Source organism: Meriones unguiculatus, chromosome 6, assembly GCF_030254825.1.
Source record: "Meriones unguiculatus strain TT.TT164.6M chromosome 6, Bangor_MerUng_6.1, whole genome shotgun sequence".
Lineage (NCBI taxonomy): Eukaryota > Metazoa > Chordata > Mammalia > Rodentia > Muridae > Meriones > Meriones unguiculatus.
Window position 1 is genome coordinate 84,218,155 of NC_083354.1, and position 25,176 is coordinate 84,243,330.

The 25,176-nt window shown below is 40.8% G+C and overlaps 1 protein-coding gene across 6 annotated transcripts in view; it reads left to right on the plus strand.

Annotated features, from left to right (window-relative positions):
* Positions 1-25,176, plus strand: part of Pde4d (phosphodiesterase 4D) — an 820,129-nt gene that overhangs the window by 549,537 nt on the left and 245,416 nt on the right. Inside the window, exon 1 of one of the 6 annotated variants that reach the window (XM_060385709.1) lies at positions 17,841-18,557. The exons of the other annotated variants lie outside the window; for them this stretch is intronic. Coding sequence (XP_060241692.1) covers positions 18,493-18,557 — 65 coding nt within the window. The 5' untranslated portion in view covers positions 17,841-18,492. Of the gene's footprint in view, positions 1-17,840; positions 18,558-25,176 lie in introns of those variants that run through there. 6 annotated transcript variants of the gene reach the window in all.

Here is a 25,176-nt window from a genome sequence, read left to right on the forward strand (position 1 = left end):
AAAGATGTCTTTGTCTTTAAATACAGATCAAAGTCAATGCATAGAGTTTTGTCATTTCAATTAATGACTGTATCCCCCGCCTCCCCAGCCTCCCACCCGCCGTGAGTATACTTCTAATTGGAAACACAGTTGTCTCTCAGCATGTGATTTTATTACATTGTTCAACTGTCTTCTGCTTTACTCTTCTCGGGTGTAAACAGTAGGTAACATTCATAGCACATGGTGGGCGACTATGTAGATGTCACTACTGTTTTAATCTCAAACTCTGATATTATTTTTTTTTTAAAGACTGGTCTGGATTTATCTGTAAGCCATGTTATAATTGCAAAAGTACTTTTTCAGGATATTCAGCCTCTACTTATTAGGAAATCCATCCCTTCTCTGCCGTTCAACAAAACTCAGTTGTTCTTCTGGCTAGTGCAGAGAAATGCGTCTTTTAGAGACCCTCTTGACACCTCTGTTCACGTACACAATACACTTTGTACATATTCACCACTGTCTTTCTCTTGTTTTCCTGTCTCCCACTGGGGCTCCTTTAATAACCAACTTCTTATTTTCTTGTCTTTTCCTAAAGTTTGCATTTATATACGAAAAAAAAAACATGTGATTTTTCTGAGTCCAGCTTGTTTACTTTAGCATAATTATCTTCAGTTTTATCTATTTTCTTAAAAATTAGTGATTGCATCCATTCCTATTGTTGCTAAACAAAGCAACAACAAAATGTTGCCTATACATAATGTTTTCTTTACCCCTAGTCTGTTGAGGGACATCTAGGATGGTTCCATATCTTACCTATTATGAATCATATTGCCACAAACATGGATGTAAGTAGATCTATGTATCATTCTGACTTACCACCACTCAGGTATATGCTCAGAATTCAGACAGCTGGATCATACGATATTCTGGAATTCATTTCTTGAGAGGCCTTTATGCTGGCTTTCGTGTGGCAGTACTAATTTACATTCCCATCAGCAATGTATAAGGGTTCCTTTTTCCCAGCATCCTTGCCAGCTATTGTCTTTGTCTTGATGATAGCTAGTAAAAGGAGTGAGGAAGGATCTCAACATAATTGTGATTAGCATTTCTCCCTAGGGCTAAAGAGGTAGAAAAAGTTTTCATATATTTACTCTGCGTCTGTACTTAGAAGACTCATCTTTAAAGGAAGTAAGATTGGTGACAAACACAATTCTGAACATTCTTTCATCTGAGATCAGACAGCGCAGGCATCCATCTCCTCTGAGAAGTGACGGAGTCAACTGTTATGACAAAGGGCCTGTGACGATCTAAAGGTAGGATGAACAGTAGCTCATAGCCCAGCCAGCATCTGGCTCCGAGCATATTAAGCATCTTGACCTCAGGGGAACCTGTGTGAAAAAAATTAAGGGAAATGCTTTGGGCGGCTTTAGAGTTTTTCATTTCCTCCCAGCAACACACTGCCTGCTCTTGTCTCCTAACATCTCCGTGTATGCCCTGTGTAGTCTTCCTGCAACTTCACTGCCTGTGCCTGGAAAGGTCAGAGCTCACATAAGGAACAGAGATGTTTCAAGCCATTTTTGTCTATAAAAGCTAATTCAGTCAGAAGTAATTTTTCTCTGTTTGCCTAGTAGGGCTGAAGCCCTTTGCTAGACCGTTCTGCCTGTAATTTCAAATGTCTTAAATGTACAGAAATGGAAAATGCTATAGGCCTAAAATATATGTCCTTACAGATAAGAATATTGAGGAAGCCTGCTGGCCCCTGCCTAGAATGGCTATCTAAGTACAGCAGTGTGCTAATTGGTTTTGATAATGGGTTGAAGAAGTTAGCAAGGAGCCTCCCTCCCCCACACTGAGGAAGGCAGATAACACCTGCATATGTGCACTGTAGGCCTCGTCTACGGAGGAGTGTGAATACAGTAGCTCTATGAAGGGCCTTCTAAAAGCCTACTGTGGCGGGGGTCTCATCTTTCTTACTACGGGTGCCACCAGGCCAGGGAGTTCTACCAACACCTAGGCAGTATCATAAACATCATCTTTGGCTCATCTGTGCACTGCTGTTTAGAAGGAACAGGGTATGTGAACTGGGAATGTCACCAGCTACTATGTCTCAAGTTATCAACTTGGAGTGAAAGCTGAAGAAGGTGATGTATTCCTTTTTACTGAGGCCACAACCTGTGTCTCTTGAGTGGCCATAGTCTAGTCCCCAGCATAGTCTTGGAAATCCTCCACTGAGGTGGGGAGGCGGGGCTTGAACCTGGAGCAAGCTGAGCCACAAAAGTGTCTAAGAATGGGTTTTCTCATTTCTCCACTTCTTCCCACATATAAAGCAGCAGAAACCATCACGCTGCTGATGAAAGCAGGTGACCTGTACTTAACATGGCGTGTTTGCTTCAATTGGGCTCAGGGCCAAGTTTACAGCAGCCATCAATTGAATTTGACAATGGTTGCTTCCTCCACCCACAACTGAAAATAATGCCAATCACATCAAGAGTTCACCATGCAGTTGGGCCATTGATAAAGTAACAGGCTGCTTTAACCCATCACCTAGCTCAGCCTCTTTCTCTTCCTTGTGGAGCAAGATGGTTTCCTGGATTCTTCTACTCATCCGAGTACAGTTTATACATAAATGAAAAGCACAACAAAAATAATAAACCTGAGCTTTATGTCAGCCTTTTGATACCGCTCTATGATCTTGCCATCTACAAATACATTGGGCTACATTCCTTGCTACACTGGGCACAAGCTGTCCATGAACCCAAAGATGTGTATTGGGTTTATCTGAATATTTGTATCTTCTCTGTTCTCAGTTCCAAACTGGAGGACAGTTGCAGTAAACTTCCTCTATAGCACAACCACCAGCCATGAATGACCACTACAATATAAAGAAACTCATCTCCTGTTCTAAGGATGAACAATTTGAGTTGAAATCTTTTAAAAGGATTATGTTTTGATGGTCATAAACATGTCTAGAAAAGACTGTCACTTTTAAATTTTATTTTATGGTCACACTTGATTCAAGTCTAAATCAGCAATTTGCCATTGAGGTGTCAGAGCACCATAAGACAAAAATGGCACACACTCATCATGTGGAAATATAAATCGTTGTATTTGTATACCTTTTATCATATATTTAGTTTTTCCTTGTTGTTTCTGCTTATTTAGGTTTTGTTGGTGGTGGTGGTTTGTTTTTCTTTTTCTTTGAGGAGGAGGGGTGCTGGGTTAGTGGTTATTGACTGAACCTGGGGCCCCACACATATTCGACATGTGCCCTACCCATGAGCCGCTTCCCCAAACCAAGTCTAGAAATATTTTAAATCTTCTTAAATCTCTCTTCTTTCTTTCTCTCCTCTTCACACAATGGCAGAGCTCCATTTAGCCAAATAAAGGTCCAAAGCACACCAAAATTTTTCTGACCCAACATGCTCCCCCCTCCCCCCCCATTTTACAACAGGCTTCTTTCTCTTCATTGGCTGAGGGAAGAAAAAGAAGCACAAAGGTTGCTTTCTGGCCTAGAACAAATGAAAGAAATCTCTCCTTTTTTTTTTTTTTTGCTTGCTGTAAATGTAATTGATTGGCAATTTAACAACATCGCTCGTGTATCTGGATTTGATACTGTTGATCAATAACCAACTTAACATATCTCTGACACACATAAAAAATAATAATACCCCGTTACCATATTGTCAATACTACAAGGCTTATATAAGCAATTTCTTTACTGCACTCAGCCACATGGGTGTTATAGGCTCTACTACTGAGCTCCCTCTTCCCTTGGTTATTATGGACTCTTTAAAGTAAATACTTTCTCTTTTACTTGTATTAACCATAGTGACCCAGAAACATTTAGCAACTGGTTTGTCTTCACTGATAAATAATACTATTTTGAATACCTAGCAGCTCAATCATTTACATGATGTCAGATTCAGTTGGTACCATAATTCTATTCAGTGTGCATGACACCATGTGCTTTCCTGCTAAGGAAACCTGGACATCAGTGCCCATTTGGGGTGACGATGCTCTTGCAGAATCGTAACCGTCAAATTGTCTAGGAAATGTGCGAGCTAATTTGTTTCCACAGTGTACCCTTAACTCCCTTTGGAATCAAGACCAAGTAGCCAGCCTCTAATCTCCCCTCTAATCTTTCCCACAGCCCACCCTCATCCATTCCCCTTTTGCGTGTGTTAACCCCACCCCACCCCCAGTTACATCTAATCACATTCAGTCCTGTGTTGGATTGTAGGGAGAATAAAGGGAAATGAGATCCTAATTAGTGTATACACTTCTTAGAGCCCTTAGCTCCTGTACAGGCACCTCCAAGAAGGCAGAAAGACCCCTGTTCCCAACACCGAGTTGTTTTCTTTGAATTGTCATACGGTAGCTGACCTCTCCTCACATGGTAAATTTAACCTTGTTAGGAAAGGCTGTGTGTATGTGTCTGATCACTATTGGTAAGAGCTGCCCAGTGACTGTGTAGCAGCGCAGCATAGTCATTGTGCAGTGGGAGCCCATAGTTAAGCGAGCCTTCTTCAGACATCATTTTGAAGCTGCAAACTAAGGAGCAGTCCCAAGTGCTTCCCAGAGAAACTTCAGGTAAAGTGCCAAGTGGGTAGGAGGTGTTCAATAAATGTTTTTCCTTCCACCTCATCTTGTTAGACCCAACCAAATTACTCACTCAACTAGTTACTCAGCTTTTTGGCTAATGGTTAGTGAGATACTAGCAATAAGGGGATTTTAAAATCAAAATTCAGCCTACTTGGATTGGGTTTTATGCCCAGTGGAGTAGGTACCAAATTTTGTCAAACCGTTCATTCCCTGACTCCTGGAAAGGCCTGAAATATTAACAGTTACAAATTAATACCGCTGCACTATATTGTTGCATTATTATTATTATTATTATTATTATTATTATTATTATTATATCTGCTACTAAAACACAAAAATGTTAACGAGTAGATAAACGTGACCTCACAGATGCATGCATTAACCACTCCTCACAAGTGAATTGCTTAAACATTAACAAAGCAGTCGTCCCTGTGTTAGCAACGAAAAGAAACCTGTTAACATGCCTACCAGCCCAACCCCAAATTATTTTCTTTGGCTTTCATGGACCATCAGACATTATGGCTTTGGAATTTTGGATTAAAGCACCACTTAAAACAGAAAAACCTCCTCATTTCCTCACAAATGGGAAGAGTTGGTTATGTTAGCATGTAGCTGGAGAAAAGAGTGGACTAAATATCAGCTGCCTCCATTTGAGTTCTGTATTTTCAGTATGTTCCCGTGCTGTTGGGCCTTATTATCCTGACACTGAGGACAAGGGTGAGTCGGTGTCCGTTGCCATTCTGAACCAGTGTGGGCCTTCCACATACACACTCTGTGAGCCTCATCCCTTTACTGCACTGTTCTCTCTTCTGAGAGAGGCTGGGGTGGGGAGTAGTGAAGGAAGAACAGAAGCTCCAAAGGCACAGCCATTGTAACAGTCACTAAAGACACTGTATGTACCACCCTGCACACAGGAGGCAGAGGCAGGGGATCTCTGTGAGTTCGAGGCCAGCCTGGTCTATAGAATAATTTTCAGGACAGCCTAGGCTATAGAAAAACTCGTCTCAAAACATACATACATACACACACACACACACATCACACACACACACACACACACACAAAGACACTATATGGTGCATGATGCTTGCTAAATTTTTGATGGGCAGGTAAAGGCCAGGACATGCAGAGAAGGTCATTTGAATGGGAGACCTTTATCAAATGGTTCTAACCTTACAGTCAGTGGCCTGGAGCTTCCTAGTTCATGCCATCATGTTACCCAGTGTCCAGAGAGCTACAGGCCCTCGAGATACATATACAATGCCAGGATACCTTAGAAGCAGGGTGATGGGGATTGAGGTCCTGGATAAGGACATGTCTATCGAATGCCTATCTAGGCGGTTCCAGATAAGAAAGGTCAAGTCTCTGACTTCACAGTTTGCCTTGGGCTGACTGACACATGACACTTCGTCAGCACCACACAGAGCTTTCATTTACTGCAGATTCCCTTGTCTTCCCCGTATCTCTGGGCCAGGGTTGAGAAGCTGAGCTACCTAGAATCTTTTGTCAAAGTAAAACTGAAGGTTATTAAGCACATTCATCACCCAGCTGTAGGAAGATTAGTTGGTTAACTATCTTGCAGAGTAGCTCTTGGTGAACAACTGATCACCACTCAGGGGGTGGGGGAGGAATGTTATATTTTGGGGGAAAGGGTTAACATTTCGTTATTCTGTACCTCCTGGTTGGACTTTTAGTGCCACCTGAAAGCGAAGACTATAGAAAATGGCTATTTTTTATGTAGCTTTTGACCAACCTTTTTTTTATACAACCTTTATATATATATATATATATGTATATATATATATATATATATATAAATGTATATATATAAATATATATGTATGTATGTATTCATTTTCTCTAAAATGTCCTGGTTTTCTAGAGTAGCCTTCAGTGATAACTAGATCTGATAGCATCTAGTAGATAGAACCTCAAGCAAATTCTTGACACTATTAATGAAAGTCTCTGATCCCATTTTTAACTGTTCTCTAAACTGCTCTTGGTCCTCAGTCTAAGAGATTCACAGAAAAGCATTCTTCTGGAACTATGCAGTTTCTCAAGGCAGAACCATCATACTGCAGTAGTGGCTGACTTTGTTTACCTGGGAATCCTCATGATTGAAGCAGAGGAAAGCCTTGTCTATTTTATTACAGATTTATTTTCTTATTTTATTTATTTATTTGTTCATTTATTTATTTATTTATATTTTTGCGTGCATGCATGCATGCATGCATGCTTCTGTGAGCTCAGTGCACAAGGAAGCCAGAAGAGGGAGTTGAATCCCCTGGAACTCAAGTTGCAGGTGATTGAGAGCTGACAGATGGATGCTGGGAACCTAGGCAAGGTCGGCTGGAAGAGCAACAAGGCCCGTTAATCATGGAGCCATCTCTCCAGCCTTGGTGTGTCTTCCTTAGCAGTGAAAGTTAACAGAGCTCTGAAGGCTTTGACTGTGTCTACTTTCTTTTTTCTCCCCAAGTATTTTACCTATATTATCTGATTCCTTAAACATCCTAGTTTCACACATGTTATCATTGACAAGACTGAGGCATAGAGAATAAGTGTGTGGCTAGAATAAGAACCAATAGTAGGCAGTTTTGACATGAGTAACCCAAAGTGTTCATAACCACTATTTAGGGATGCCTTGTTGGTAGTGCTGAGTATTGGATCCAGTCGTTCTACTTGAGATGTGAGTATTTATTTAAAATTGAAAAGCAAGAGTCTGATTGTCTCACCATTTGAGAAAGTGGACAAGCTTATACAACTCGAAAAGCACCGCTCACCTTGTGGTTTGTGTTGGTGGCACATACTAAGACTGGGTAATATTTATCTCCAACATGCAGTGGACCTGCTAAATGCTTCCTCACACAAATCACCTTTTATATATGTTTCCTCAAGTGTAACTGGCTGCGCACCAAAACAGTGTCTTTGTTGATCTCTCCTCAGTTTAGAATCCAAGATCAACACTAAGTGTCCACAAATAAATTTAATTATTCAAGGACTGCAATGTTCCATGGAGTGAATTAAATCCACTTCCAACATTTCTATTTCCTCCTTTCCTTCTTTCCTTCCTTCCTTTCTTCCTTTCTTTCTTTCTTTCTTTCTTTCTTTCTTTCTTTCTTTCTTCCTTCCTTCCTTCCTTCCTTCCTTCCTTCCTTTCTTCCTTCCTTCCTTCCCTCCTGCTTTGACATGTCAAGCAAAAATTGAGGACTAGTGTTCTCAGCAATGTTACCTCAAGTCAGAGGTGGTTTGCTTGCAGGCACAAACTCCTGGGGTAGTAGCAGAGCCCTGTGGTGACCTTTCCATGCTACTGCTGAGCTCATTATGAAGAGTGACTCACAGTCACCCAGCGGAATGCACCGGTGACCCTACAGCCAAAGCGCCTTCAGTGGCGTGTGATTCCCATTGAGTAAGGGAAGCCACTCAGGCATTGAAATCTGACCTCATAGTCTACCTGTGCCTTGCCTAGCCCTTTTACAGAAAGACAAGAACCCATTTGCGTCACCAGTGCCATAGTATTTCCACTGTGGAGTTGACTTGTTAAGAACAACAGCAACAAAAAAAGAGAAAACAGTGGCCATCCCAATTTCCATTGAGTATCTTGTGTCATTCACAAAACAATACATTCCCTTTGTCTTCAGAAAACAACATTCAAAGAAAACATTTGGCAATATCCATTGAGCAGCTCAACAGAATGGAAGTGAGCTTTAAACTCTGACAGCCTGTTTGCTTTGTGTTCCTTTTGTCTTAATGCAGTAGGAACATAACCCTAGTTCAGACCTGCATCCCTGAGACTGAGTGATGATGGCTGACCATCCTGCTACACTGGTTCCTTGCTAAGAACTCAGCCTGCAGGGTCACCCACCAAATTCAGGTTCTTGGACTCTCTTAGTTCATAAGCCAGTTGATAAATATTTTAAAACCTCTTTTATTTGACTGATCAATAAATACCCCAGATGTGGATACTTGATACTCTAATCCTGCAATCTCACGTGTTTAATTATGAGAAACAGAAGGAGGGAGGGAAGTCAGGAAGGTAGGGAAGGGTGGGGGAGGAGAAGAAGAAGAAAAGAAGGAAGGGGAAAAAAGAAGGAAGGAAGGAAATAAAGAAGGAAGGGAAGAAAGAAGGAAGAAAAAACCAAGGAAGGGAGGAAGGAAACAAGCAGGGAAAGAAACAGCTAAGCTGCTGGTTATGGAAATTCATGATTGTGATCCCAAAGTTGTTTGAGTGAGGGCCTCAGGAGTGCCCTGAGTTTGAGGACAGCTTAGCTTCAGAATAGCAGATACACAAACAAAAACTTAAGGACAACAGCATCTTCTAACTCTCAGAAGAGGCAACCACAACTTGTCATTTTCTTTGCATTATCATAGTGCACATGTAAGCTCCCACCTGGTGAATGCCTTGCTTTACTTCATTGGCAAAGCTAACTCAGACGCATTGAATTGGCATAGAAGCAAGTAGAAAGAGTCCAAACGTATCCTTCCATGAATCCCCTGACACCAGAACTGCCTTTCCTCACCCACTCTTCATGGGTCTTGCTGTCATCCACAGCCACTGGATCTCAGTGCCCGAAGCCCATGATCTCCACTGACCTGCTTGGTGTGTGTGTGTTGGGGGAGGGGGGTACAGCAGCTCCAAAAACATGTAAAAAACCTGCAAAAGTGACACGAAAGTTTAATCAAGTGCTCAAATCATAACAGTCTGTCAACTTTAGTAGTTGAAAGTGACTATTTATAAAAAGTCTATGACTTACTTTAAATAAAAACTTGTGGGCTAAGGATTTCCGTTTCACAAATATTCCCAGAAATGCCAGATGACTTTAAAGGAGCCAGGGCTTCTCTTAGTTATATCTATTTGGTGGTGGCCACGGAATTTAAAATCAAAAATTAAAATGGTCTCTTTCTAAATGTTTTTTTTCTTATAGCAAAAAAAGTGTATAATTGAGGAAGCCTGTTTTAATCAATGGGGAACAATATATATGAAGCTCACAAAGGTATCAGAGCCTGAGCTCCTCCTTTTCATTTGAAAATTGCAATTTGCAATTAGAAATAGCTTATTTCTTATGTCTTTTAGATTGTTGCACTTTGGTAGTCATTTGCAGTTACTCGGAGGTGATCCTTAAGAAAAAAGTTAATGACCCGTCCTCTGAGAGGCCTGTAAAAGTCAATAAAGGAAGTAGTTTCCATCCTGGAGGAATCCAGCTCATTGCAGAAATGTCAGCTAAAAAGGAGTCTTGAATTCCACAGGCTGGGTAGGCGGGTTCCTTCATGCATGCCCCATATGGAATAACATTCTGCCCTGAAAATAGCATTTGGCTTTATTTCTTCTTTTAGTTTTCCATGAGGAAACTTTTTGCCAAGTGCCACATTTGAGCTTCGGCTTTCCTTACCAGAGAAAACAGCTTTTACAAGAACACAGCAGACACACCAGAGCGATTTCTCGGAAGACCACGGTTCTGTGACGTTTGAGTGTGTGCGTGTGTGTGTTTAAGCCACTGAGGCCACGGAATGAATGTCTGCCTTTCTCCTCAGGAGAGCACAGACTGATAGACAAGGTCGGGTATCTACACCGGCTTTCCCAGCCTGCCTCCCAAAGCTCTCTAAAAAGATAAACAAACACGTAGGTGAACTGAGAGTACAATGGACCCATGGATGCTGCTAAAAGACAGAATAGAACTTTGGTCATTTTAAGGGAAGAATCAAGATGGTAAAATAAAATAGATATTTTTAAGTTGCTGCTGAACGGCACATTTACTAATGTGCATACTGTCTGATAGGACAAAACTTAGAAGTTTCAATTTCCGCAGCGGAAATAAATAAGTTTTAATGATTTCAGTATGAAACATACCAGAGAATACTAGGGCAGGAATCCTAATTTTATCTAACCTAACATTTTTTTTTATCTAAGATTTACTTAATTTCAATTTCACATTCGGTATTTTCAGTGAGCTATTTCTTGTGCCACTTTGCTAATTACAGACTACCTTGGCTAAAATGAAGAACTGCAACTTTATAGTTACTTTCCTGTTGAGATGCTGTGTACTGTGATATTTGTGTATTTATCTTGAAGTCCAAAGTTTTCCTCAGGTTGTACATGGCCTTAGCTTTGACTGTGCCCTTTAACACTGCCTGGACTTCGGCTGCCTCTGTGGTTTGGTAGGAGGAGAATGCTAGTGCTAAGCACTAGTGAGTTTCTCCTGCGGTCTTTGGCTCTCTTTCTCTGGAAGGACGAGGCTCACATTCCATCCTGGTTCTTCCATTCAGCTCTCTGGGGAAGTACCGCAGGCCCTTTATTTGATGAGCATGTCTACGGTGTTCTCTGGAAGTTGATAGGAATGCAAACATGCTGATTCATGAAGAGCACTTACTCATCAGTGGCTCTACCGAGGAGGGGGATACAGGCTTTCCATAAGGGAGACAGACTCCTCATTCATAGGTGACTGATTAGGGCAGATTTTCCCACTTGTAGTTAGTCCCTTCATCATCCTTCTAAGCTGTAGGGAAGAACTTCCTGGAGAAGTCATTCCTTTGGGTTGAGCTTCCAAAAGGTCCTTATTACTGTCTTGGAGGAATGGCACATTGCAGAATGTCACCCCCCCCCCCCCCAGATTAAAGCCATCTTTCCTAAGTACATAGGAAAGACTCTTTGCTTTCTTAAGAGTGGCACTGAGGTCAGCTAGCTGACCCTCAGACTCCACCCTACACTGTCTAGTTGCTTTGAGTGGATGTTTTCTATCATTAAGGATATGGTAAAAAAGAGATTTGGCAGGGGTTGGGGGTTGGCTGAAGTAACTCTTAGGAATAGAGGTTTGTGAAAAGAAGACAATAACAAGATCCGCTTTCAGAAGCTTGATTCCAGCCATGAAGCAATGACTCCAGAAAGGACCAAGGAAGGAAATTTTTAACAGACTTATCCATCACTGGTGACGATGGGTTTGTTCTGTTGTTAAACAACATGCAAGCCAGACACTGTAATAGCTACTCTGAATACAGAAGTGAATAAACAATACCTATATTTAGGGAACCCCAAGCATTTTGGGGGTCTCCAGACAGATCCTGTTAAGACTAGTTTCTTAGTTTTCGAAAAGTAGCTACGTCAAAGGAAGATAACTTAGTGACTCCAGAGTGGATACACACTCTGAAAGAAGTGTAGAGATGATATCTTGGAGAGGAGAGTCCAGGAGTTAATTCCTGAGAAAGAATAGAGGTAAAACAAATAAACAAAAAACAGTAGACTAATCTTGCCAGAGAAGGGCAGTTTCAGAGGAGGGAACAGCTTGTGCCTCAGCCTGACAGAAACTTTAACAGAGAGGTGGGTGGCTATTTTCCTGGAACATCCATTGAAAATTAAGACCAAGGGCGAGGCTCGATGATGTTGGCGACATAGCAGACGTTGTAAGTTAATACACAAAGAGAGATGGAAGTGACTTTGTAAGAAATATCGCACCTTTTTAAAATTAGAATATCTCATGGATTGTAGTGTGTTATTGAAAGATAATTTAATTTGGGAAATAAACTTTTGATGTAAAATAAGGGAGATAGCAAAAACTAGATAGATAGATAGATAGATAGATAGATAGATAGATAGATAGATAGATAGATTCAGTAAAGATAATCAAGGAGCTTGTGTATAAATTAGGATAAAAACATAAGATAATAATTTTAGCCCAAATGCTAATACAGTCGTTGTGTGAAATAATGTCACATTCTTTAAGTTTTAAACCTGCTTTCCTCCAAATCACAATCTCCAAATCTTCCTTTCAAACATATTTTTCCATAATTGTATTTAATATGTATTGGTGTCATCCCCGGGAACTGGAGTTACGGACAGTTATGAGTTGACATGTGGGTGCTGGGAATTGAACCCAGATCTTCTGGAAGAGCACCCAGTGCTCTTAACTGCTGAGCCATCTCTCCAGCCCTCAAACATATTTTTAATACCAAGTATTATTCAACTGAGTGCTTAGAATATGGCATGCAGTGTGCTAAAGTTATATGTACGCCTTAATCCTTGTAGAATTCTATTTTATCTCCACTTCATAGCTGAGGCCACAGAGGTGGAGAGAAAGTTAAACAGTTTTTGAGATAAACAACCAGTGATCAGGAGAGTTTGACATTAGACCCAGACAGCCTGACTCCACATCTTTTTCTTACCTGATCCTCCAAACTCATGTTTTATGTCAGAGAAAACTCATTTGTAATATGTGACAAAAGATGAGCTGACCATACTAATGTGCTGTTCCTCTCAACATGTGCAGGGGGATGCCATCAAATAAGAAATTAGAGTTCTGAAGGAAGTTTGGTCCCTAAACTTTTTTCATTACTTATTACTTGAGGGGTTGCATTATCATTAAAATTTCCTTGAACAGTTTTGACAGGTCATTTTTTTTTCAAACCCTATTTTAATAAAAAATACAAAATTTCTCACAGTGCTAGAAGGGTCCTATTTGCAACATTGACCTCTACCTAAACACAAATATATATGTATATGTTATCCTAATATATACTCTACTTAATATATGTTATTTTTCCTTTATATTCTGGGATTTACTTTATATTCAGGAGTTAGGAATCATTTCATTAAACAAAGAAGACCATTGAGGCCTCAGAATGGGTAAAGTTACAATATGATTACCATGATATGTGTTTATAGCACACATATTTAAACAAGAACAGAGATGGGCCATTTATCTTTAAATACCAAGTATTGGTTAAAACAAAGATGTTTCATCTTTAAAGTCAGTCAAATAATTGGTAGAGAATTAATGAAACTTAAACAAAAACTGACTCTGAGATCCCAGGTCTACTACTCAGACTTAAGATTTATTATTCTATTCAGAATATTTATTAGTCAAATTCACAGGAACAAAAAGTAAAGATGACAGTCGTCATGGCGTAGGAGGAGAGGTACTGGGACGTTATGGTTTCACGGGCGTGAGTGTTCAGTTAGCAAAGCGATTTCTGGAGACGGACAGTGAAGATGGCTGCACTGAAGTGTAGATGCGTATGACACCACGGAACAGTGTGCGCAGAAAGAGTCAAACTGCAAATAGTGATAAGATTGTGCTCTTCAGGAGCTTGGCAGATGGTCCAGGAGTTAAGTGCCCTTGCTCTTCTTCCGAGGACCCATCTTCCGTTCCTAGCACCCACATCCGGCAGCTCACAACCGTCCATAACTCTAGTTCCAAGGGTCTACGCTCCCCAGGCACCAGCACTCATGTGCACAAACTCACATGAAAACGCATACACCACACATAATTAAAAATCATAAAAATAAAATCTTGTAAAAGTTTAAAAGATACTTGGGATCAGGGTACAGCTGTATGATTTTTTAAAAAAAGTTTAAAGTATGCAAGCTTCCTTAGACATAGCGAGGATTGTCTTTGAAAGTGAAGCTTATTGTTTGTAAATTTTTTACAGTGGAAAACAGACTCTGCTACTCTAATTTTGCTCTAATAAAATGATCAAAGCAATAATTACTGTCTCCAAAAGGAAAACAAAACAAAAAAAAGGACATTTTGTATTTGAAAAAGTTAGGAGATGTCTGTAATTTCTAGTCAAAATGTGTACATTTGCACATGGAAAAATGGCCAATGACATAAGCAAATAAAGGGAAGCCACTATAGAGAAGGCTGAGCTGCCAGCAACATTGAAAATGAACCTAGGAAGATATGTAACTTCTAAAAATAGCGGACATATGAGTATGATATAGTATGCACTTATCAATAAGCCTCACCCTTTCTCAGCATGGTGAGTTTACATTTACTTCCGATTTCAGATAGGACAGATTCAAGAATACTAGGCCAATGAAGCAACAAAGCCATGCAAGGAGAACGACTAAATGATTGTCTTCAGATGCATCACTGGGACCTTCAGCTCCATCTCCTTCCACACGATAAACATTTATAACCAAGTGTAGATCCTTCTCTAGAAAAATAGGACTATGCCAAAAAGAACAGTCCCACAAATAACGACATAGGAGGAGGCTGTGGCTATAGGCTAATCTACACACCCAGACACATTCAGAGACACACACACTGAAGAAAAGCTTTAAGATAATGCGTATAACTGAGTTCAAAATTTTAAAGAAATTATTGACTGGTTTGGTGGTATGGAACTATTATTACTATGTCTCCCTTGCATGTAATGCTGACGACTTTATAACATGACATTTTATGTTATAAAGAAGCAGGAAGTCAAAAAGTAGCCTTCAAAATATAGTGTTCTCTACTACCTAAGAACTTAGTAATTTAGGACGCTCCTGCCAGTAGGAAAGCATTGCATCCAGTTGTGTGTAATAGTGAATGTAATAAGAAAGAGGGGCCACTAGGAAGTAACTTAAAATTGCCCTCTACAAAAGAAAGATGACATAGTACTTCTCCATAACAAGGAAATGTTGCAAGAGTTCAAAGTGACTTGTTCATTAAGGTTCAGACACAATGTAGAATACCAGGAAACTGTGAAAAACGGATGTCCACACTCATTTTCCCTAAAGAGTTGAACTGGCATCTCTGTAGCTCAGAACTTAAGTACATAAGCCAGGCCTGGATATTTAGCTCATAATATGTTTCTCAGGACATCTGTGTTTGACAGCTTGAAAGGCAGATGCTGTCTATCATAATCTGTAAAGAAAAGGTTACTTGAGGAGGCAGAAGGCTAGGCAGGTTACTGTAAAATAAGACTCTGAGAAAAAAGACAAAAATTCACTCATTAATACCTCATTCAGCCGGTGTCAGTTAATGTCTCATATTTAATTCATGGTATTGATAAATGTCAGTTCCACCTGCTACAGTCACCGTTGAATAAGAGAGTTAAACCATATCTGCAGGTACTTCCCTTGAGAGTTGTTGCAGTGCATTATGGGTCCCAGGAACTGTATAAGAAGATTTCATGAGAAAAAGAAAAAAAAAAGTATCTTAGGGTAGGAACCGTATTTAACAAAGAGAGTAAGGGCATTCTGTTTTAATTTAAATCAGTCAATACCGTTAGTGTTAGCAGTAGAAACAACGTCTGAAAAATTAAATCTCTGCAGTTTGAAGGCTCTTATATCAACACCCCTCCTCTCTGATGGCCATCTTGATGTGTCATTCCTCAGAGCCGGTTATTTGCACGTGTTTTTGGATTCCTGGCTCAACACTTGTTCCTGGGTGAGTGGGGAGGATGTACATTAGACCCTAGGAAACTGGAACTCTAGAGGCCCAGCCACTGGGTGGTCGGGCCTTCTGAGAAAGGTTTTTGGAAGGTGGGGAATTGAAAACCAGTAAGGCACTTCCGCTTCTGCAGCGTGTGTGGCAAAGAAGCGTGTGGCGGTAAAGTCAGTAATCGCACTGGGGCAGCATCCTCTCTGGAGGCAGAAGGGCATGGGAATGACTACTTCTGGAGAGCTTACCACACGGCTCTCTGGTGGTCACTGTCCTCTCCCTACACGACGACCAAAAGATATTCGGTAAACCTTAACGTGAGAGAAATGCTTCTACACGTGTGAGAAGTAACTGCTTGATTGCATTTGGTTTGAGGTTTTTCCTTCTTTTAATCACTTTTAACTTCACAAGATAAATAAGGGTAAATCTTTCATGAATACCTCACTCTCCCATCACTCAAGCACGTGCACACACACAAATAGGAGTTTCCCTGGCTTTTTTTAAACTTCTAGAAATATGTTTAGGTAGCCTGCATGTAGTATCCTAATGTGTGAGAGATATACTAAGGGTCTAAGAAGGACTGACTGTCCCTGGGCAGTGCAGAAAAACTGAAAGGCGTATGGAGAGGAGTACGTGGGAAGTGATTGGGAAGCAACTTATTGACATTTACTTTATGAAGCCTGAGAGTCCCCAGGGAGGACAAAAATCTCAAATGCACGTCGAGGTGTGAAGGGCTTGTTATTGTAATAAAAGCCCCAGTCTCCACCCTCGACCTCGTTCGTTCTCTCTACATCAATTTTCCAAGCTGTTTGGGTGGGTCACAACCACACTCCAACATCCTGTCTCCAAATGCTAAATAAATACCAAGCTCACGTCAGACTGGGGAAGCACCGCACGGCTTAAAGTCATTGGAGACTGGGAATGCTTATTTCCACTTGATAATCCACCTTCAGCATAACTGAAGTTGGCACATCCAGGGGACCATATATCCTTTGTGTAAATGTTCAGAGGGATAGACAAGGCATGGAAATGTTCCTTCTGTCAGGAGCAACTGGAACCAGCTTGCAGGGTAGCTCCCATAAGAGAAGAGTGTTTTTATTAGATATTTAAATTTTTAAATTAAAATATAATTACATCACCCTCCTTCCTGCTCCTTTTCCCAACTCCCCGTATGTCCCCCTTACTCCCTCTCAAATTCTTTTTCTTTGATTATTATTTTTACGTATTTATAAACGCAAACATACACAAATGCTACCTACTGAGTCCGGTCAGTGGTGCTTACGTGCACGTGATTTCAGGACCAGCCACCTGGTACTGTGCCACCAATCATGTCAGATGCTACCTGCAGGGCAGCCACAGGTCCTGAAAGTTAAAAAAAGGCTGGGCATGGCACAAAGCTCCATTCCTTAAGGAAGGGCTCTTAAGAACCAGCTGTCTAAGTCTGAATACACAAATCAATGGCACACACACATGTCATTAAAAGAAAAAAGAAAATTCAGGTTTTGAAGACAGCTAGAGTCCAGGTAGCCACTTGCCCAGCGAGGCTTCATTCGACTTTTCTGTTTCAAAGGCCCAGCAGCACCTCACTCAAGGCAGCCTTAGCTACCCTGACGCCTGGTTGAATGATCAAGGTACAGACGCATCTCTGTACTAAAGTGTGACTTTTTTATTTTTTATTTTTTATGTGAAAATGCTATCCTCAAATCTTTTCAACTTCGCTTTCCATGTTGCCATGCAGTTCTGGGAGGAAAGTGACTTTGGGGTAGTTTCTTTTATTATTATTATTATTATTATTATTATTATTATTATTTTGATAAAGAAGAAAACTTCAACGGCTAGGAGTGTGCGCCACATAAAAGGTTCTGGGGAAGGAGTCTCTCTCCCAGGAGTAACACAGACAGCTGCTTTTCCAGAGGAGGGGAGGCTCTGGAAGTCCCTGGAGCTCTTCTCCTGTCTGCGTGGCTGCCCTGCTCTCCTGCTCCCGGGATCCAGAGTTCCGCCCCTTTGCTTTGTAAGTCAGCAATTGACCAGGCCCGGTTGGGCGCTTTTTTTTTTTTTTCCTCCCTTTCTCACTTCCCTGCGATGTTTTGAACTGCCTCCTCACAGACGTCATCCAGCCCTTGAGGAATAGTTTCTGCCTGGTGAGGCTGGATCAGAGTTCTCATTCACAAAGACTCGCAGCACCAGCAGCAGCAGCCGCCGCGTTCTCCGGACGCAGCGGAGACTGGCTTGGCAGGTACCTCGGCCCACCCAGCCTACCGAGCTGTGCTTCCCGGGAGGGAGACTCCTTTGCCCCGCAGAGAACGCTGTTCCCGTGGCTGGTCGCCCTGAAATGAAACTTCCTTGACAGCTTGCCCTCTGCATGTCACCGGGGCTGCCAGGCACCTTCCTTTTTCTCTACCTGAGTGAGTGCACGCGGAAACCCTCTGAGTCCCTTGTTATGGAATTGCAAAGAGAGAGAGAGAGAGAGGAAGAGAGATGAAGTGACCCGTTCACCGGGCTGGCTCTCCTTGTGACCCAGATGAAGAAGAGATTCAAAATCCAGTTCCTCTGTTGGCAAGGCAGGCAGAGAAGGAACTCCCTTCGGAAGAGCCCAGGGCTTGGGCATGACGGAGGAAAGCCCGCCTGCTGCCCGCAACAGTGAGAGCTGAGGCAGGAGACAGCCCTCCCCGCCAGTGGAGGGCTTCAGAGCCTGTGTGGAGAGCCAGCGGATGCCTATTGATCAGAAGACTTAAACTGTTTCCTTTTTCGTTTTCTGCCTCCCCTCTTCAAAATGAGCATTATTATGAAGCCAAGATCCAGGTCCACAAGTTCCCTGAGGACTACGGAGGCAGTTTGGTAAAGTGCTTTCTCCCATACTTATTCGCTCTCCCTCTTGCCCTTTAAGACTGACATAGAACTCAAGTTAATTGCTGATGAGGTGTGATGTTATAGCTGTGAGGAAGAAGATATCAGCAGCACCCTTAACCTGTCTGTTCTGTTTCTCTGTCCAGAGGTGTGTGTGTGTGTGTGTGTGTGTGTGTTTAACTCGTTGTGGTCCATGGGAATTTATCTAATAGTCACTTTTAATGGAGGCCAGAAGTCAGAAATCAGTGGTTTTTAATATGAAAGCTTGCCAGTTCTCACTGTCTTTTTGGACTATGGTAAATGTTGCCTTCCTGCTGGCAAAGGTTCGGATCATGCTAGAGATCTTTTATGACTTATAGAAAAGCACCTGGAATATAAAGCCATGTTGATATTAAACCCATATCAAGTTCCTTATTATTTAATCATCTCATCATTACTTTGTTACTAATACTTTAATGAAATGTGAGTCCAGTTCAATGGAATCTAATACACATCCTGCTGTGTCCCCCTAATCCTAATTTGATGCACTCATACACCTATGGCCCTTGAAGAAAACTTCCCGATAAAGTTAGCTTTGTGTCTGCAATAGCTATTAATAGAATTCTTTATGGCTACTTCGGAGGGAGATCTTATGGATTGTTTATATTAACAGTTGTAACTGAACAGTTCCACTCAGTTCTTGGCTGTGGAGGCAATGATGCTTGGATAAGAGAAATAAAAGCAAAAATTAATGTGAAATCAGGCAGCCAGTGAACCTAGGATGCATTCTGTAAGCAAACTCACATCTAAATACATGAATCATTTGCAACTGCTACCCAGTTTTTGTCTTTGTCCATGGCTAATTGTTCACCACCATTATGCTTGGGCTCCACAGTAGACTGAAAACAAGAATGCCCCTTCAGTTGTTTTTCTGCGAATTTTAATAAATTCCAAAAAAAAAAGAATTTATCTCTTACAATATTTGTCATTCCTTCTCAAAGAGCACATTCAATAACTGTGTGAGTTGATTGAAAGAAAAGTTTATAGCTAGAGATATAGTTACAAGGTCCTTTTATTTTTGCCAGCTCCCCATGCCAACAACAACAAAAATCACTGGGGAACACATAAAATCCTTTCAGAAATTTATGTAGCCAATGCAAACCTCTGACATAAACAGTCATAATATAAGTGGGTTCCACACATTTATGATTTATATCCCAAACACAAAACTCAAGTTTAGCACATGGCATGCAGTCTTATTTTTAGCTCCAGAGCTCAGCTGACAATAACTTATTTATTTCGGTTGGCAGCAGTCAGTAATGCCCTGTGTCTCTGTGGTTGTCATAGACTGTTTTTTGACCATAATGTTAAGTTATATGAGATAAATAAGAAGCAGAACCACCGCTCAAAATACATGTAAAATGCTGACTTGCTAATGAGTCCGTCCTTCCACGTCACTTTTAAAACTCCAGAGAGTGTTGCTGTCAAAGTGATTTTTGCACAATAACTAAGTGTCATTCTAACATTACTGAGCCCTTAGATATAACTGCACTGTGGACACATCTCTGGTTAAGCTTACACCTGACCGAAGAATGCTGATTAATGGCTTGAATTATGTCACTGTATGCTTCAAGTAATTTGGACTATGAGTGTCAGAGTCTATAAACACAGTTCTGTCACTTTGTGTTTATTTTTAAGCATCCCGCGCACACACACACACACACACACACACACACACACACACAAACACACAAACACACACACACACGTGGACTTATGCTCACACTCTGTTACATAAAATTTGACATCTCTCTCTGCCCCTCTCCACTAGCCTCGGTGAGCTCAGCTGGATAATGCTGATGTTCTAGCTCCTTGGCCATCTTGTCCTTTCCCAAATGAGTTTACATAAAAGAAACCTGTTAATCTACCTTTTATCCTTTTTTCATTCCAATTACTTTTCTTTTTTTGACTTGACCATCTTGCTTTAGTTATGTAAATCTATTTTCTGTTTCACTGGCCTACTTTCTCCAGATTTGCCTACTGTCTCCAGGAATGTCCCAAACCCAAAGACTATCTTTGGAGGGTTTATTATCTGTCTTAAGCAAGTATCCAGTGCTTCAGATGACTTCCTGTTCTTTTTCTATCTGCTGCCCTCCATATGAGTTGTAACAGGCCATCCTCCCTCACTTGCTGTTGTATACCTTTCATCAGACCTATAGCCTAACAAATCAGACTCAAAATATTTCACACTCTCCTTTTTCTGCCGCTTATTGAAAATGTCAGTCTTAGTTTTAATTAAAACTTTGTCAAATTGAAATTATTCTACTTATGGTCTTGTAATGTATGTCACAGATTTTAAATTTATACGATTTTTAAATTATAAGGGTTGCTTTTTCATTTTTGTGACTGTTTATTGAGTACCTAATACACAAAATGCTCCAGCAAAAAGTGACGATGGCACATCCTCGAGCATTCCTTTAACACTTTTGCAGCATGGGTTGAGGAAACTTCAATATGTACAATTGGTTTTTCTCATAAGTTTAATAAAAAGAGTAATTTCATTGGCAAGGCTTTGGAAGCACACCTGTTCCTGTTGCTTCAATAACAATATTCAATCTTCAAATTCTATGTAATAAAAACTGGCATTTCCTTTTTTAAGATTTATTTATTTTTACATGCATTAGTGTTTTGCCTGCACTTATGTCTGTATGGGGGTGTTGGGTCACCTGGAACTGGAGAGTTACAGACAGTTGTGAGCTGTCACGTGGGTACTGGCAACTGAGCCTGGGTAATCTCTCCAGCACCCAAATATGGAATTTCACTTCCATAAATATTTGAACTTTACATGTCTCAAAAGTTGAGTTACTTCAACATAAACATACTCTAGGAATATTTATTAGTTTAATTAAGGTGTGTGGTTTAGTTTAAGTAAAAGAACCAGTATTAATTAGCCTTCAAAACATAAGTAATGACTTGTAAATAAAATGGCCTTTGTTCTTCCCCAGCTGTGTGCACACTCAGTGTCCAGTGGTCACTTGTTACCTTTAATATCCTTGTGTAATCTAGTGGAAGAGCTGCTGCCCTTAAGTGTGTCTGCAGCTTTTACAAAATACATTTTTAAGCTGATGATTGAGCATATAAAACTCTGCTTATGGGTAGAAGGTTCCCTGGAAGCTCTATTCCAAAGTAGTGGTTATTTTAAAGAGTAAAAGTGTTAATGGAAGTTGGGAGAGCGTGAGCTTTTCACTGCAATCCCGTATTGTGTGGTCTCTTTTTTTTTTTCATGGAGAAAATATCACTGATGACTCTTTTATTAAAAATGTGCTGGTGCAGCTAGGTGGCGCACACCTTTAATCCTAGCACTCAAGAGGCAGAGGCAAGTGGATCTTTGGGAGTTTGAGGCCAGCCTGATCTACAGAGTGAGTTCTGGGACAGCCAGAGCTATTACACAGAGAAAGCCTATCTCAAAAAACCAAAATCAATCAAACAAACAAAAATGTGATTGTACATTTAAACAAGCTAAGCTTTATATCCACATATATATCTTTATATATAATGATATATATATATTATATCATATAAAGATTGTTTGTGTGTGTGTGTGTGTGTGTGTGTGTGTGTGTGTGTGTATGAATGAACAATTTCCCCAGGGTCCAAAATTGGTAAGCATTCCAATAAAGCACTGATAATATTTTCTAAATCATGTCACAGCTCAGACCAATAAACAGTTGCACTTCGGGTTTGTTTGTTTGTTTGTTTGTTTGTTTTTTGCACTTCGGTTTTTTTTATTGGCTCTCTTTACCTAAGGTTATAAAATTTCAGGCTGGTTGATCATTGTTATTTTGTCTTCAAGACCACCATATAGAAGCATTTGCTTAGACTAGTAGAACTAGTTTTGTAACTGAGTATTTAAAAAAAAGGAGGAGAGGTATAATATCACTGATTAATATGTTGGTGTAAAAATTATGTATAATCCACCTAATTCATCTTCATTTGCTCTTGTTTCAACTTAACTTACATATTGTACATAGTTGCAAGTACTACTACTGTCCTCTACTTAATAATTTAACAGATAATTGTTGCGCTCCTGTAAAAACACTACTTCTAGCTCTCATTTTATGAAGGGCCTTTCATGAATGAGAACACTGGAGAATTCAATGCATAAAACACGATAAGCCACTGAAAGGAGGGAGTTGGTATATCTAAATTCTACTGATGAGAAAATGGCTTGGGCAAGGCCCTGTGACTCATGGTTGCCAGAGAAGGAACAGAACAGAACAGAACCCAAGTCTGTCCACTTGAAAGATAATGTTCTTTTCACTTCAGCAGGTTGCCTCCCTCTACTGTCTGTTAAATTAGCATTTTTAGTGACTACAAAATTGGCCATCTGGTGAGTACAGCTAAGTGTACCACAAGCTGTAAAAGTTATCTTCTTAGAAGCGTGATAGCTGATGTGGTTTGGGGCTGAGTACTGTAAACTGTCTATCTGAAAGATCTTTTTAGTTATATCATTTAGACCATTTTATTCCGTGCTGCTCTGAGGAAGGTCACCTGTGTTCTACCAAGGAGAATATTGAGCCAAAGCTTATCCTTCTAATTGTGGGATAAAGAGTTTAGTTTTGTTCTGAGCAAGCTCTTCTAGGATAGGAAAAATAAAAAAGAAAAGGCAATTTCTAAGACTCGGTGGTTTCACAGTTAAATTTCAGCTTTGGAAGATAGGTAATCTCTCTTCCGTATCTTTTATCTTAGAAACTTGGTGAATGGAATAATATATGGAATTTGCATACTTAATACAGTTCCAACATACAAATGATTTTGCTTGAGTGACAACTGTCAAAAGTGCTCTGTAGTTTGGCCATGTGGTACATGTGTTTAATCCAATTACTTAGGTCATTATTCCTGCTCCTAACATGCATTGCTGGCTGAAGAGCAATGGAAAACACAGATATTTACATTACAATTTGTAACAGGAACAAAATAACAGTTTTAATGTAGCAGCAAATAATTTTATGGTTGGGGGTGGGGGATCACCACAACATGAGGACCTGTATTAAAGGGTCATAGCATTAAGCGGGTTGAGAACCACTGCTTAGTCATAGACATGGCACAAAAGAAACCACAGAATAGTTAGAGAGAAGATATTTAATATCGGTTTTAATTCATGCCTCTCTTTCGAAGGTTTATTTTAGACTTGTCAGAAAAGAGATTGTCATTACTCATTAAAATGTGTGTGACTAACAGACCAGGAATTGATCCTGGTGACTGGCAAGGAAATGCTGATGGGTCTGAACACCTCTGAAGAGAGGGCATCTTTCCTGTGGCTGTCGCTTCTGAGGTTGTCCACACTCTCTCTACCTTCCACTAACGAATCAAGTTCTTAGTACGTAGAACCCTGTGCAGTACTTTCCTCAAGGACTTGGATTAATGGAACAGCTCTTTTAACGTGTGTGGTAACACCGAGGCCTAACTCGAACTCTTGTCTTTCCCGTCGAGCTGTGGGTGTGATGGTTTGGACGCTGTGCCTAAAACTGCCTTTCTCAGAGGTAAACGGGCAGGCCCACTTGTCAGTCCCTCTGGCAGGCACTCCAGTCACAGCATTCGATTTATTGCAACCGAAGGTGTTGGGGTGTGAACGTAATCATAAGGTTAGGGTGGCTACTCGTGGGTCCGTGCAATTGGCACTCGCAAGATTAAGCAGAAGGAGAGAATGAAGCTGCAGGAGGTCTCTGTGAGTTTTGTTGAGGTCTCTGTGGGGTTTTCACACATCTCCGGGAAAGATGCCTGAGAGACACACGCAGACCTTCTGGATAAGAGTACTGCTGAAGGTACAGAGATCCAATAGTCTGCAGAAAGGGAAGGGCAGTGGTGCCCCCAGCAATACTCCACTTAGCTGAAAGCAAAGACAATTACAACGCAAGTTCAGTCTTTACCAAGAGTGAACATAATTGGTGCGGTGGTACATGCCCGAGATCCTCCACTCAGGAGGCTGAGGTAGGGGGATAGAAAGCTTTGAGGTCAGTCTGGACTACATGGTAAGACCTTGTTCAAGAAAGAGGGAGAAGGAGAGAAGGAGGAAGAAGAGGGAAGGTGGGAGGAAAGAGAGAAAGGGAGGAAAAGTTCATATTACAGGTACAATATACTTCAGGGCTGAAGATGATTCAGATGACGTTCTCTTGGCTCCTGAGATGGCTTAGCAGTTAAGTATGTTAGCTGATGCCCTGAGTTCAATCCCAGTGCCCAAATGATGGGAAGTGAGAGCCAGAGCCAGTTGTTCTCTGACCTTCACACACACGTGCTACAGGATTCACAATCACACACACCCTAAATAAACTTATCTTTTCTAGGATGAGGGATTATAGGAAGGGCTTAGGTGTGGTCACAAAGACAGGGATACAGGATGAGGTACTGTTAACTGTAACAGTAAAGATAACTAATGAAGTTCGTTGCCGAGACATGCCACTGTGGTCGCAGTGCCTCTCTGTGGAGTCAGCTGTGGCATGAACTAGCGCTTCAACAGAATGAAGATTAGGGAGAACTGCAGGGCTTGTGGCCATAATTTCTTAGCATAACAGGGGAAGCATACATTCTAAATGTTTTATAGCCGTCTCCCAACTTCTTTAAGTGATTGGTC